This window comes from Sceloporus undulatus, chromosome 1 (assembly GCF_019175285.1).
Source record: "Sceloporus undulatus isolate JIND9_A2432 ecotype Alabama chromosome 1, SceUnd_v1.1, whole genome shotgun sequence".
NCBI classification, from domain to species: domain Eukaryota; kingdom Metazoa; phylum Chordata; class Lepidosauria; order Squamata; family Phrynosomatidae; genus Sceloporus; species Sceloporus undulatus.
This window is the reverse complement of record NC_056522.1, coordinates 59363708-59376349: the sequence shown is the minus strand read 5'-3', so window position 1 is coordinate 59376349 and position 12642 is coordinate 59363708. Positions and strand designations below refer to the sequence as shown.

Below are 12642 nucleotides of genomic sequence, written 5' to 3'. Positions count from 1 at the left end.
TAGCTAATCATTTTGCAGTTTCTTTATGTGTAGTTACCGTGAACTAGCAAAATGAATAGCATGATGGAGTGGAGAAGAGAGACTTATATGTCATATGGATCCTGGGGAGACAAATAGAGCACTTTACATATAAAGATAAATGATATCCTCCTGTACAAAGTTCCGATTAAGGAAAGCTGAACCATATATGACCTTCAGTCATTTTGATTATTGCATTCAAATTTGTATGTGTGTACCGTCAAGTCTCCTGTCAACTTATGGTGACCTCATGAGATTGATAGGGCTTTCTTAGGCAAGGAATTTTCCTCTGAAATACAGCCTACAACACCTGGTATTCTTTGGTGGTCTCCCATCCACAATGAGACAGAATCTGATTCCTTTAGAATATTTAGGCCTGTATAGTCAATTTACACTGTCTCAAAGAATTTAGTGTGAGTCCCTGAGAATCAAGCCACCTATCCCCGATTCCCTGCTTTGATCACACTAAAGTAGCAATAGAGACAGTGCAGGCAACAAACTGTATATATCCTGAGAGTCCACACCTTGTAGCCCCTGATGTACCCAGATGCTTTTTTAAAAATTGGGCTATTCATTACCCAAAGAACACCCTCAAATGACTTAAAACCAATGCAAGGTGCAGTTATTTATCCCCCTACCTAAAAACTGTTCCAAAATCTTAAAAATCAGCTGAAAATAAAACCAGAAATTACTTGATATTACTTGCAGGCATGGTAGTGTGGCCCTCCAGGGTGGCAGGGGCAAAAATGAATGTTCAACCCCACACGAACATGAGTGAACCATGGAAGGTGGATGTTGTACATGCCTGCATGTATCCACATGCAAAAATATTTTTTAAAACTCAGGGTTTGTTTTAAAAAGCATTGTTATTTAATAGAAAACAATGCAATTTTTGTTACATTTTATTTTTATTTTTTCACAGATGAATCCATTGTGGAGAAACCAGAACTCAGTGGTCCAACCATCTGCTACGTTCCAGGAGGAGAGTATTTTGTGGAAGGAGATATGTGGAATATTGATTCTTGCACACAGTGTACATGTCATAATGCACGAGTTTTGTGTGAGACAGAAGTCTGCCCACCTCTCCTTTGTAGAAATCCCACCCGTACTCAGGATTCGTGCTGTCCACAGTGTCCAGGTTAGTATTATTTAACAGATTTCAATGTATTTATTGATTTTATTTGACTTCTATGCCACCTTTCTCCCAGAAAGGGACCCAAGGCAGCTCACAAATAAAACTATTTTAAAACTTCACAGTAATTTAAAAAAAAATATTAAAATCAACTAGCTAAAAACAGTATAAATTACATAAACATACAAAAGTTAAAAACATAACTAGAGTATATGCCTCATATAAAAGCCTCTCTGCCACAATTATGTATTAAAAACCTGCTTGAATGAATGAATGAATGAATAAATAAATAAATAAATAAATAAATAAATAAGACTTCAAGGCTGCTTGTTTTCTCAGTGCAGATACTGTCCTGGGATATTGCTTGGCTTTCTTATTAAGGAAACAAACTAAACAGAACATTACTGACCAAAAATCTTTTTAGTTGTTAATATAGAATCATAAAATCATAGAATCGTAGAGTTGGAAGAGACCACGAGGGCCATCCAATCCAACCCCCTGCCATGCAGGAACTCTCAATCAAAGCATCCCTGACAGATGGTCATCCAGCCTCTGCTTAAAGATTTCCAAGGAGGGAAACCATCACTCTCCGAGGGAGTGTGTTCACTGTCGAATAGCCCTTACTGAATGAGTAAAGAATGAGAAGAAAGATTTGAAACGACTAGAATACAACAAGTGTGAATGACAGCTAAAAGGAAAATCAGAGCTCCATACAGGAAATGAGTCATAAATTGAAGAACAGCCGTACCATAGGTAGAAGAAGTAGATTATTAATCGGATGTATTGCTGATCCCACTTAACTGCGGTTAACAAACTGGGAGCCAACATGTATGGGCTCCCTCACCACAATGATTTAGGTGAATGAGATGGGCTTTAATTATGGTTTAGAAGGATTTCTGAAAACCTCCAGATGGCTTTGTCCTACCATTCCAAGCATGTGTAGCCAGGAGAGCTAATGTTGCAGCATTACAGGTGTTTCAGTGCAGAAATATCTAAGAAAAACAGCTTTGGAAGAATTTTTTTTAAAGCACTAAACAAAAGTGTGGACATCTTTTCCTCATCTGTAGTATCTCCATTACCTTACTTCGTTGACTACAACTTGTAGCTCTTCCCCAACTTCATTTCCCTCTGCAAAGTTTCAGAAAAGAGTTCCTCTGGATCAATCAAATTGTATCTTTCCGAAGAAGAACCTCTTCTGTCTATGGAGTCTGCCTGTGCAATTCAGAACACTGTAAAATAAGCATGTGGAATTGTATGGTGAGTCTTTGTATATAGAGAAGGTGATCCTCTTCAGAAAGTAGCTCTCCACATGAGGATACAGGTGTAATGAATATTCAGAAATTTTCTCATAGTTGACAAGAAAATTGGCAACTATTGCAACATTTTCAGTTCTGTACATTCTTCTATCAGTGATAGTTTTAACCAGCACTTGGTTCCTTCAGTAGCAGCAATAATAAACATGTATTTTGAACAAAAGAGACCTTTGTTAAATACTGATTTAAAAAATTCTCTAATGCTAAAAACCATAAAAAGTGCACTAAAAAGTCTTGGTCTTCCACAGTGGTGAGAAAACTCTGAAATGTTTTCATGCTTCCATGCAAAAATGAAGTAAGTGACAATTTACATCTCTGCAGGAGGAAGAGGGGCACAAGGTGATGAATGGGACTAGCACACACACATCGCTTGTATGTTTATTCTCCACACTTGCAGAATGCCTGAATAGTACAGCTGTACTGTAAGTGTATTTGGAAAATGACAAAATTCCAAAAACCTTGATCTGCATATCATGTCATGAACATTTAAAATACTTGTTACATTATAAAGGATAACCATGTTTCCATTAACAATGTGGATATAGGTTTAGTTTAGTTTACCAAACTCAGTTTCACAAAGTGCTGAAGAGCATTTTCATACTGCAAATATTTTGCTGCCTGATTGCTTACCTGCATGGTTATATATTTCTAGAGGAACCTGCTCAGCCTTCCATGTCAAGCAATGAAAGTGCACCCAATTACTGCAAAAATGATGATGGTGATATTTTCCTTACTGCTGAATCCTGGAAACCCAATGTTTGTACCAGTTGTATTTGCCTGAATGGAGGGATCAGCTGCTACTCTGAGTCTTGTCCACCAGTTTCCTGTGACAGGCCTGTTTTAAGAAAAGGACAGTGTTGTCCTTACTGTATAGGTAAGTATTTATGGCCTGAAAATCTCAGCAGTATATTAAAATCTTAGCAGTAAAATCTTAGCCAGTACAGTATTTTTTAATGTTTTAAATTGTGATTTGAATTTAGTTCTCTGTTAATAATTGATCCTGTTCTGATTTTTAAATTATATTCTTCTTTTGTCTAATATAAGTATAAGTCTCCCTGAATCCCACTTTTGAGAGAAGCATGGGATATATCTAGTTGCTCAAAAGGGGAAAGAGGGATATGACACAGAGAGGGTTTTTTCAGTCACAACCAATATTGTGATGTCATATTTTATGCTTTATTTCTGAAGTCTCATAGTATTGCTGCTGAACTGTGATATCATTTTTAGATTCACAATTGTTTTGCAAATTCTTTTGTTTCTAGTTAGCTTTTGTGCTGTTCATATATGATGTTGGCATGACATTGATAATCTGTTTCATAAGTTTGGAAGGGTATTACTGCCACTGTCCTTAAAATGAGGTTGACTAAGAGACTGTACAGACCAGCATTATATGCCAGCCTTGGGGCAGAGTGGGGACGTGGCGTTTGCACAACACACAGCCCTGACACTGCCATCATGCTGTATGCCTGACTGTAGAGCGGGTGGTGTCATGGTGCTCCTTTGCCGCTGCATCCAAATGATGCCAAAAGGAGGACTGGAAAGTGCCACGGCAGCGGCAAAGGCGCCTTTTCCCCGGTGCAAAAAGGGGTGGCATTTTGCCATTCCTTTAAAGGCCGGATGAGGAGCACGGCCCTGATCCGGTGCTGAAAGGGACAGCAGTAGGTCGCTCCAAAGGAGTGGTCTGTTTAGCCCCAAAGTACCTAGAGAAAATGGGGTCATATTGTCTTTGTAGTGGGTCCAGACAGTATTAGTCATGATTTGATCCCATTGAATCATGGAACTTAAATTAATTTTTAATTAAATTATTTTAGTATTATCAGTTGAACTTAGGCTTCAGCTATATGGAGACACCAGACCTACTACATCTTCTCTCTTCCTGTGGTCCATAATGTCTAATGATACAAATTATGTATTGTTTTGTATTATTAGTTATTACTAGAAGGGAAGAAGACTCGGAGCTTTTTTCAGCCACAAAATCAGATAATTTTTTACTGTTTTAATTGCTGAATCATATCTGAAAAATTATGGCCGAGAGGATTTTGGCAAGTGTTAATTATTCCAGTATAGGTGTCAGTGGCAGCACAATGGCACTGGCATAAGTAAAATGGCTTGTGAGCACAGTGCTGGTGGATACAGGGAGACAACAGCTTGGGAGCCAGCAGCATGGCATGCTTTCTCATTAGATATTGTCTTTTCTACAGTCAGTAAGAGATGCCTTCTCTGCTGAAAAACTGATGAAATCTTTTTCGATTTTCTGACAAAGCATAATTGCTTCTTAAATTAATTTTAAAATGTTAAGTATGTTATTGGCACAATCACACTGAAGTGCAAAGGGACTGATCAGAGGCCTATTTGTAAGTGCCTCAGTTAACACTAACTTGGTTAACAGCCCATTGAGGAATTTGTACTGTACAGCAAACCACACTTAGATTTTGAATGGATTTTTTAACCATATAAGGTAAAAGTCTAGACCAGGAAGTAGACTACCAAGTACCATCTGGAGATTTTGAACTGCAAGTCCCATCAGCTGCAGCCAATATAACTAATGGTAATGGATTGTGGAAATTGTAATACAGTCAGCTATTGCCATCCATGGGCTTGCCATCCATGGATTTCAGCATCCACGGATGGCCCTGCCCTATTCACTCCAATGTTGTATGCAGATATGAAGGGCTGACTGTATAACAAATTTGGAATGCATTAGGCTGCCTACTCCTGCTGTAGAGATCCCCTTAATTGTTGCTTTGTACTCCATTCACCTATCCCTTCTACAGATCATTAAAAAGGGCTTCAGCTCAGGTGACTGTACATCCTCACACTGTTTCATCACTATGCCTTCCTCATCATAGATAACAATTAGATGCTTAAATTGACAAATTTGATGGTGGCTCCAGACGTAGCTTCTAATCTATCCCTCACTATTCAAAACTTTCTTCACTGGCAAGATCCATACTGGGGGGCTATGCCATCAAGGAACAGTCACCAGCAGACCCTCTCATATGTCTTCACCAGAGAGTCTTGTGACAGTGGTGGGTCTAAGATAAATCCATGTGCCAAAGAACTCAGAAGATTGCAAGCAAGCTCATATAACCTTCAGTATAAGGGTAAAAGTGAGGATTAAGTACCCCACATAAATCTCCTTGCACAAAAGATGGAATAATAATTAAAAAAATAATATTGTATACAATTAGGCCTTACGTTAGGGAAATCCCAGTTTTAGGAACCTAGGCCTAGATGCTCTAAAGCAGGGGTAGGCAACCTGCGGCCCGCGGGCCGGATGCGGCCCGGCAAGGCCTTGGGACTGGCCCCAGCCCAGTCCTGCCGCCGGGGCCTTTGGGGGGGCAATTGTCTATAGAAGCCTCAGAAACATGCATTTATATTAACATTTTTTAAAAAAATCAGCAAATTTTTTCACGTGTCCTCCATTTTTTTTAAAAAAAGTGTCTTCCATTTGAAAATTTTGTCCTACATCTGTCCTGGTTTATTTATATATTTAATTTTTTAAAAAATTATTTAATTATTTATTTTTTGGCTTTGGCCCCCCAGTTGTCTGAGGGACAGCAACCTGGCCCCCGGCTCAAAAAGATTGCCTACCCCTGCTCTAAAGGCAATCAGAACCTTTCTAATCTTGGCAGCTAAGGAGGTTCAACTATGGTTATTACCTGGATGGGAGATTGCCAACAAATGCAAGGTGCTGTTGGCTATAATTCAAAGGAAGGAAATGGCATACTGCCTCTGAATATTTCTTGTCTAAGAAAACCCTATGAAGTTCATGGTGTCACCACAACTTGACAGGCAACTTGAAGGTATATACATACATACACACATACACAAAGAAAGTGTCATACATTTATGCTTAAGTCACTGAATCTTTCAAAGTACAGTAGGCCCTTCTTATACACGGATTTTTTATACACGGATTCAAGCATACACAGTTTGAAAATGTTCTAAAAAAGTATAAATTTACCTTGATTATCCATTTTTCATAAGGGACACCATTTTGCTATGTCATTATATTTAATGGGACTTGAGCATACACGGATTTTGTTATACACATGGGATCTTGGAACCAAACCCCAGCGTATAACAAAGGTCCACTGTATAGTGGGCCCTCAGGTATCTGTGGACTTGCCATCTGCAGATTTAAGCATCTATGAACTCCAAACTGCCTGTTGTGCCCAATGGCAGTGTGTGCACGTGACTGCACTTCCATTAGGGACAGCCCCCATTGTCTCTGGTAGTGATGCGTGCATGCAGCTGTGCCACCATTAGGGACAACAGGACTTCACCTGGAGTCCAGTTGTCCCTAAAGGCAGCGCAACTGCATGCACACACTGCCATTGGAGACAACAGAGGCTTACCTGAGGTCCTCTTGTCCCTAATTGTGGCATGGTTGTGTGCATGTGCTGCCATTGGGGACAATGGGACGAGGTCCCACAGATTTTGGTACCCGTGGGGGGGGGGGGTCCAGAATGGATCACACACAAAATGAAGCCCCACTGTAATTAATGTTGGAACAATAATTTATTGGGATAAGGATATCCAGTTCTTTCTGTATCTATTGGAAAACAAATAGAAATAAGAACAGTGTACTTTTTAGCTTTATGTAGATTGATGGATGACGATATCGTATGAGCTTCAAGAAAACTTTTTCTTCTTTTTTCACTTAGTTCATTATAGTGAAATCTATATTAACCACAATGCAAAAATATTCATTTTAGAACAGATGTAAACTTAGTATAATTGTTCAATAATATAAAAAGTTGAGGGTGGCAATTGAGAAGCTGACTTTGGACTTGTTTTGATCTCGTTTTTATTCAGTGAAGGAATGGTTTCATTAGCATTAAGGAGATACTTCCCTTCATTACCAGAATATTTAGTGTGCCAGCCTACCAAAGCAAAAACCAGTATCCAAACATAAAAACATATTATCATGTTTCCCCCTCAATTATTCAAAATGGCTTTTTAACATACAAGTAATGGCAATATTATTTCAACAGAAGATATAGCATCAAAGAAGGCAGTGTGTCACTTCAATGGAAAAACATATGCTGATGAAGAACGCTGGGATATTGACAGCTGCACACATTGCTATTGTCTGCAGGGTCAGACCCTTTGCTCCACAGTTAGTTGTCCTCCGCTTCCTTGTGTAGAACCTATTAACGTGGAGGGAAGTTGCTGTCCCATGTGCCCAGGTAAGTTATAGTCATACAGTCTTTCTTCATAAGTACAGTGGGCCTTTGCTTTACGCAGAGGATCCATTCCAGACACCCCGCGCACGTAAAGCAAAAGGCGCGTAAGCTTAAGTTCCATTATACCAATGGGGCTCATGCTCGCCCCGCAGCTGCACACACCATTTGCGAGTCCCATTGGATATAATAGGGCTTGTGCTTGCCACGCAGCAATGCGCACACAGGGCGCGCACCCATTTCCCAGGCAGCTTCAGTGTATGTTGAAAGCCACCTATAAGGAGCCTGCGTATGGCTTGGGCTCACTGTATATTTAGAGTTTACTAGGACTTTTTGTACTTGTCTCATATAGGAAAATATTCTGCATCATCTACAGGGTAACCAGACTGTCTCTTTGGACTTTCCATTAACTGTCTTACATTTCAGCCACTAACTGTTGAGGAAAGTGAGTGACAGAACAAATATCTGTTAAGCTAAAAAAGTGAAAGGTTTTAATTTAGTTCATAATATCATATATTTTGAGTTGGAGCATGAACTATTTTTTTTCTTTTCTCTCAGAATAATATATTCAGTCATACAAATTGCTTTACTTAGAAGTACCTTAATTTTTTGTTTAACACTATGTAAAGTTCACTTTGCCTCATAGTGCTTTTTGCAACACAGAGCTGGAAACTCCAGCTCTTTAGGTCATTGAATCACCACCCTCCATCAGTGCAGAAGGGCACCTCTTTCTACAGTGCAGGCAGGCTTGGGGAAAGTCCTTTATCTCCAGTCCCCAATTCAGTGCAGTTGGAAGGTTGGCAGTCAGTGGACCTGAGGGAGATCAGTAAGGCTGTGTGTTGCAACTTCCTATAGCTCCATAATTCTAGGCACCATTATCTTGTCAAAATCTAGTTACCCAAGAAGCAATTGATGTTACTCAGTGCTGTTTCACTGTGTGTTCTTTGAAATGCAGAAAAAAGAATTACCTATCAATAGCACTGTAGCACAGATGTTCTTGTCATTTTCTGAACTTTGTGTATCATTGCAATGACACAAAGAGTGACTCATACCACTACTTTGCTATCATCTTATTGTTTATCTATTCTTAATATCCAATGTAGATGCCTTGATCGTCATCATCTGTTCATATACAGCAGAATACATCTTACAATGGTTCCTGAGTCCTTTTTTAAATATCGGCTCCAATTATGTTAGTCCAGACAACAAATATACCAAAAAAAAAATCTGACACACACTACATCACAGTTCTTTAGCTCTCCATATACCTAATAGTATGAAAAAATATATACAAAACAAAAATATGAATAAGTGCTTTATGGCTTTGACTTGTTAGGAGTAGTGTTTATTTGAATTTGTGTTTTATAGAAATGTATGTACCTGAACCTACCAACATTCCAATTGAGAAGACAAATCATAGAGAAGATAATGAACTGGAAGCACCAGTTTGGCCTACGCCCAGTGAAAATGATATTGTTCATATCCATAGAGGTAAACTGTACTTCACTTATATACCACTGTTATGAATCAAAGATTGCTTAGGTTAAGTTCATTTTCTTTTAATCATAAAATGATTGTTTAAAAAACAGCAAAACTTTTAAAAGCATGGGGAATAAATAGATTTTCACATGACTGAAAAGATCACAACATAAGGCCAAGCAATCATCTATGTTAAGGATACATAAGCTGTAATATTACATGAGTTTGTATCTTTGTAGAGGTTATTGTAGTATGTAGTATAGGAGCCAGCAGAAGTTTGAGCATTGGAGTATGACTGGAGAATAGGGTTCAAATACTCTCAGCCATTAAATCCACTGGATAACTTTGTCCAAGTCACGCTCACTCAGCCTCAAAGGATGGCAGTGGCAAACCCCTTCTGCCAAGAAAATCCCATTATCCATCTTAGGATCACCATAAATTGGAAACGACGTGAAAGCACACAACAAGAACAGCAACAAAGTTCCAGGAGTAAATGTGTAAAATGATTTTATATGTTTGACACAGAATGTGCATTGGCAAGTGAAGGATTATTGACTGAATGAGAGAGAGAGAGAGAGAGAGAGAGAGAGAGAGAGAACATTTTGAAATGATGTTAAGTGAATGAGTGTAAGAGGGACAAATGAGCAGTTGGCTTTGAAAAAGTGAAAGAGTTGAAATTGTATTAGTAAAGAAAATTTGTTTTTAGAATCTGTGGCTGCTATCATTGAATTCAAAACTAAAACCCAAAGTAATATAATAAATCTTATACACTGGTAATATTAGAAATTGATCTTGTGAACATAGTAGTGGCAGCATAGTCCCAAAGGGAGAGAGGGTGAAGATGTTTGTGCCCAAAATGGTGACATGCAGTGAGATCATCATTGGAAAAGGGCAAAAAATCTTCACAAGGAGAATATTAGAGCTGGAACACCACTCTAGTAGCCTGGATAAGATGACAAGGAGAGGTGAAATGATATTTAAGTTTGAACTCTATAGACAAAAGCAAAGAAAAAAATCTTAGAAGTGGATGAAAAAAATAAATAATCGGGATGCAATGAACATAGAAAAACTTTGTATGTGCCATATTTAAGTATTCAAAGTATTCATAAATCACACAGGCAAAAGGTAGATCAGGATATACTAGTAGATCTCTGGGTGATTTGCAGAAGATTGACTAGAGGCTATAATGTTCAAAGCAACAGCAAAATGACCTTTTATGCCTAAATTAAGCTGCAGAAAGACTGGATTGGACTTTTGTTCAAAAGGGCTAGGTCAGTTTAGGTCTGGTACAGAAAGCTAATCCTTATCTTCAGAATATGCTCAGATACCATGTTCTTTAATTCTAAGTGTCTCTTTCATGTTTGATTGGTAGGTTTTTGGTGTTAGAAACAATAAACTACATCTGCTGTATATACTCAAGTATATGTTGAGTTGAGGTTGAAGTCAGGTTTGGGGGCCAAAATTATGGATTCTAACTTGACCCGTGGATAAATCGAGCATAAATGTTAGGGAGACTACTGGGTTGAAGGAGAGGTTTCTCCTTCTCTCCAGCCCAGAGTCAGAGGAAAAGTTTGAGGGGGAAAGAGCCCACCCTTTCTCCTTCCCTCAGCACAGGATCAGAGAAGAGGTTTGAGGGGAAAGAGCTCACCATTTCTACTTCTCTCCAGCCCAGCTATCCCCACATTGACCCATGTATACATCAACCTTTTTGGGGTCAAATTGTGGGCATAAATTTCTCAATTTATAGTCGAGTATGTATGGTAATAAGCCTACTCACCCCCTCATTTAAGTAAAGCTTATTTGAATATACACATTTCCTACAAGATGGCTTGTAATGTTGTAGCAAGCTACAGCTGAATATCAAGGTAATATTAATTGCTTGGGATATTTAAAAATATTAGAATAAAGCTATTTTTCTTCTTGATAGGGATACTGTATAGTTGCTTTCTACTGATATGTTTATTTATGCTTTTCAGATTTGGGTCACCTTCAGGGGGATTACAGAGAAACCAGAGGATCACAACCTAGTACAGAAGCTTCTCTTAGTTCTCTTGCTTGGGTGACGGTGCCCATCATGACAGCACTAGTTCTCATAATAGCACTTCTACTTGTCAATCAGAAAAAGCAATGGATACCAGTATCCTGCTACAGAGCTCCAACAAAGGTAAAAGGGTAAACCACTGTTACATATTTATGTAATTAGACTACCTTTTTTTCTGCTGCTGGCTGCTTCTTTTGTATAAGGAGGTAGCAATTTCATGAACTATCTGACAAATGCCAACATACATTTGAAGAGTGGTGGCAGTAAATTCTGAACGTATGGGATTCATATATCAAATTATGGAAGCCTGCTCTTTCTGAATATATTTTACTGCCCAGCCTCTGAATCCAGAGGCTGTAGAGTAGCAAGAAACATTTGTGCAAGAATATCTGGCTAGAAAATATAGAACTGTTCATGTGACCAGAAATAATGTAAGCATTACGTCAGTTGGATAAAGGCTGCTAACTTCCAGTTAGAATCATTATGATCAATTGCTAAAAATGCAGTATAACTGAGCTTTCACTCACAATATTTGAATGTGAAGTAAATTTGACAGGAAGCTGCCACATACAATGTCAAACAGATTGTACATTCAAGCCCAGCATTGTCTATTCTGACCAGAAGCCACTATCCATGGTCTCAAACAGATGTCTTTAATTTGTCGAACTGCCTTATTCTTTTAACCAGAAGTCCTGGTTAATGCAAATCACATACACAACCAAAGACCTAATTGATGTTATGGGTTCAGTAAAGTCAAAGGAAAATACTGTTTCAAACTGTTCACTATTAACTTCTGTAATTCTTTACCACAGGCTGCAACAAGAGCTTGTATGGGTTTTTAAAATGGTGTAGAAAAATTGAGGTGAGAGATGTCATGCTCACTTTCATAGGATGTGTATTGAAATAACTAAAAACTAAACTGAGCAAGATGAGCCAAAACTAACTTCCTCCAGGGAGTTATGCACAATTGACTGAGTTCATGTTGTAGATTGAAGGGCTGTACATACTAGCCATAAAAGCCCAGGGCAGAGTGATGCCGCATGCCACACCACATGGTACGTGTCGTCATAGCATTCCGGCACAATGCAGTGCTGAAAGAGCACTGTAAAGCTATGGCACCGTGGCTGTTGCAACCGCTGCAGGGCACAAAAAGGAGCTGCTTTTTGCAACTCCTTTTTGCATCCTGCAAAAGCCACATCAGGGCCGCAGTGTGCAGTTGCTGCGGCCCAAATCTGGCTGTAAAGGGGGCAGTCTGTACAGCCCCTGAATCAGCTCTGGCACCTGGCATGGTCTCTAGTCTGTGACAGCTTATACCATAGTGAGTATATGTATTTTAGATTCCATAAGCCTCATTATGAATTGGATAGCTCTATTGACTATGAAATTAGGGACATAATATCTGTTCTTCCCACTGTTTTACTAGTCCAAATGATATTGTTGCTCATCTGGAAGAGAGTAGCTGAATTGATT

At 38.8% G+C, this 12642-nt stretch overlaps 1 protein-coding gene across 6 annotated transcripts in view; it reads left to right on the top strand.

Moving 5' to 3' along the window:
• The window catches only part of CRIM1 (cysteine rich transmembrane BMP regulator 1), a 190456-nt gene that overhangs the window by 175896 nt on the left and 1918 nt on the right, over positions 1-12642 (top strand). For 5 of the 6 annotated variants that reach the window (XM_042445932.1, XM_042445933.1, XM_042445936.1 and 2 more), the window contains 5 exons: positions 941-1156; positions 3116-3337; positions 7464-7658; positions 9021-9143; positions 11108-11295. In XM_042445932.1, the coding sequence (XP_042301866.1) occupies positions 941-1156; positions 3116-3337; positions 7464-7658; positions 9021-9143; positions 11108-11295 (944 nt within the window). The remainder of the gene's footprint in view (positions 1-940; positions 1157-3115; positions 3338-7463; positions 7659-9020; positions 9144-11107; positions 11296-12642) is intronic. The other variant, XM_042445931.1, reaches the window with a different exon arrangement.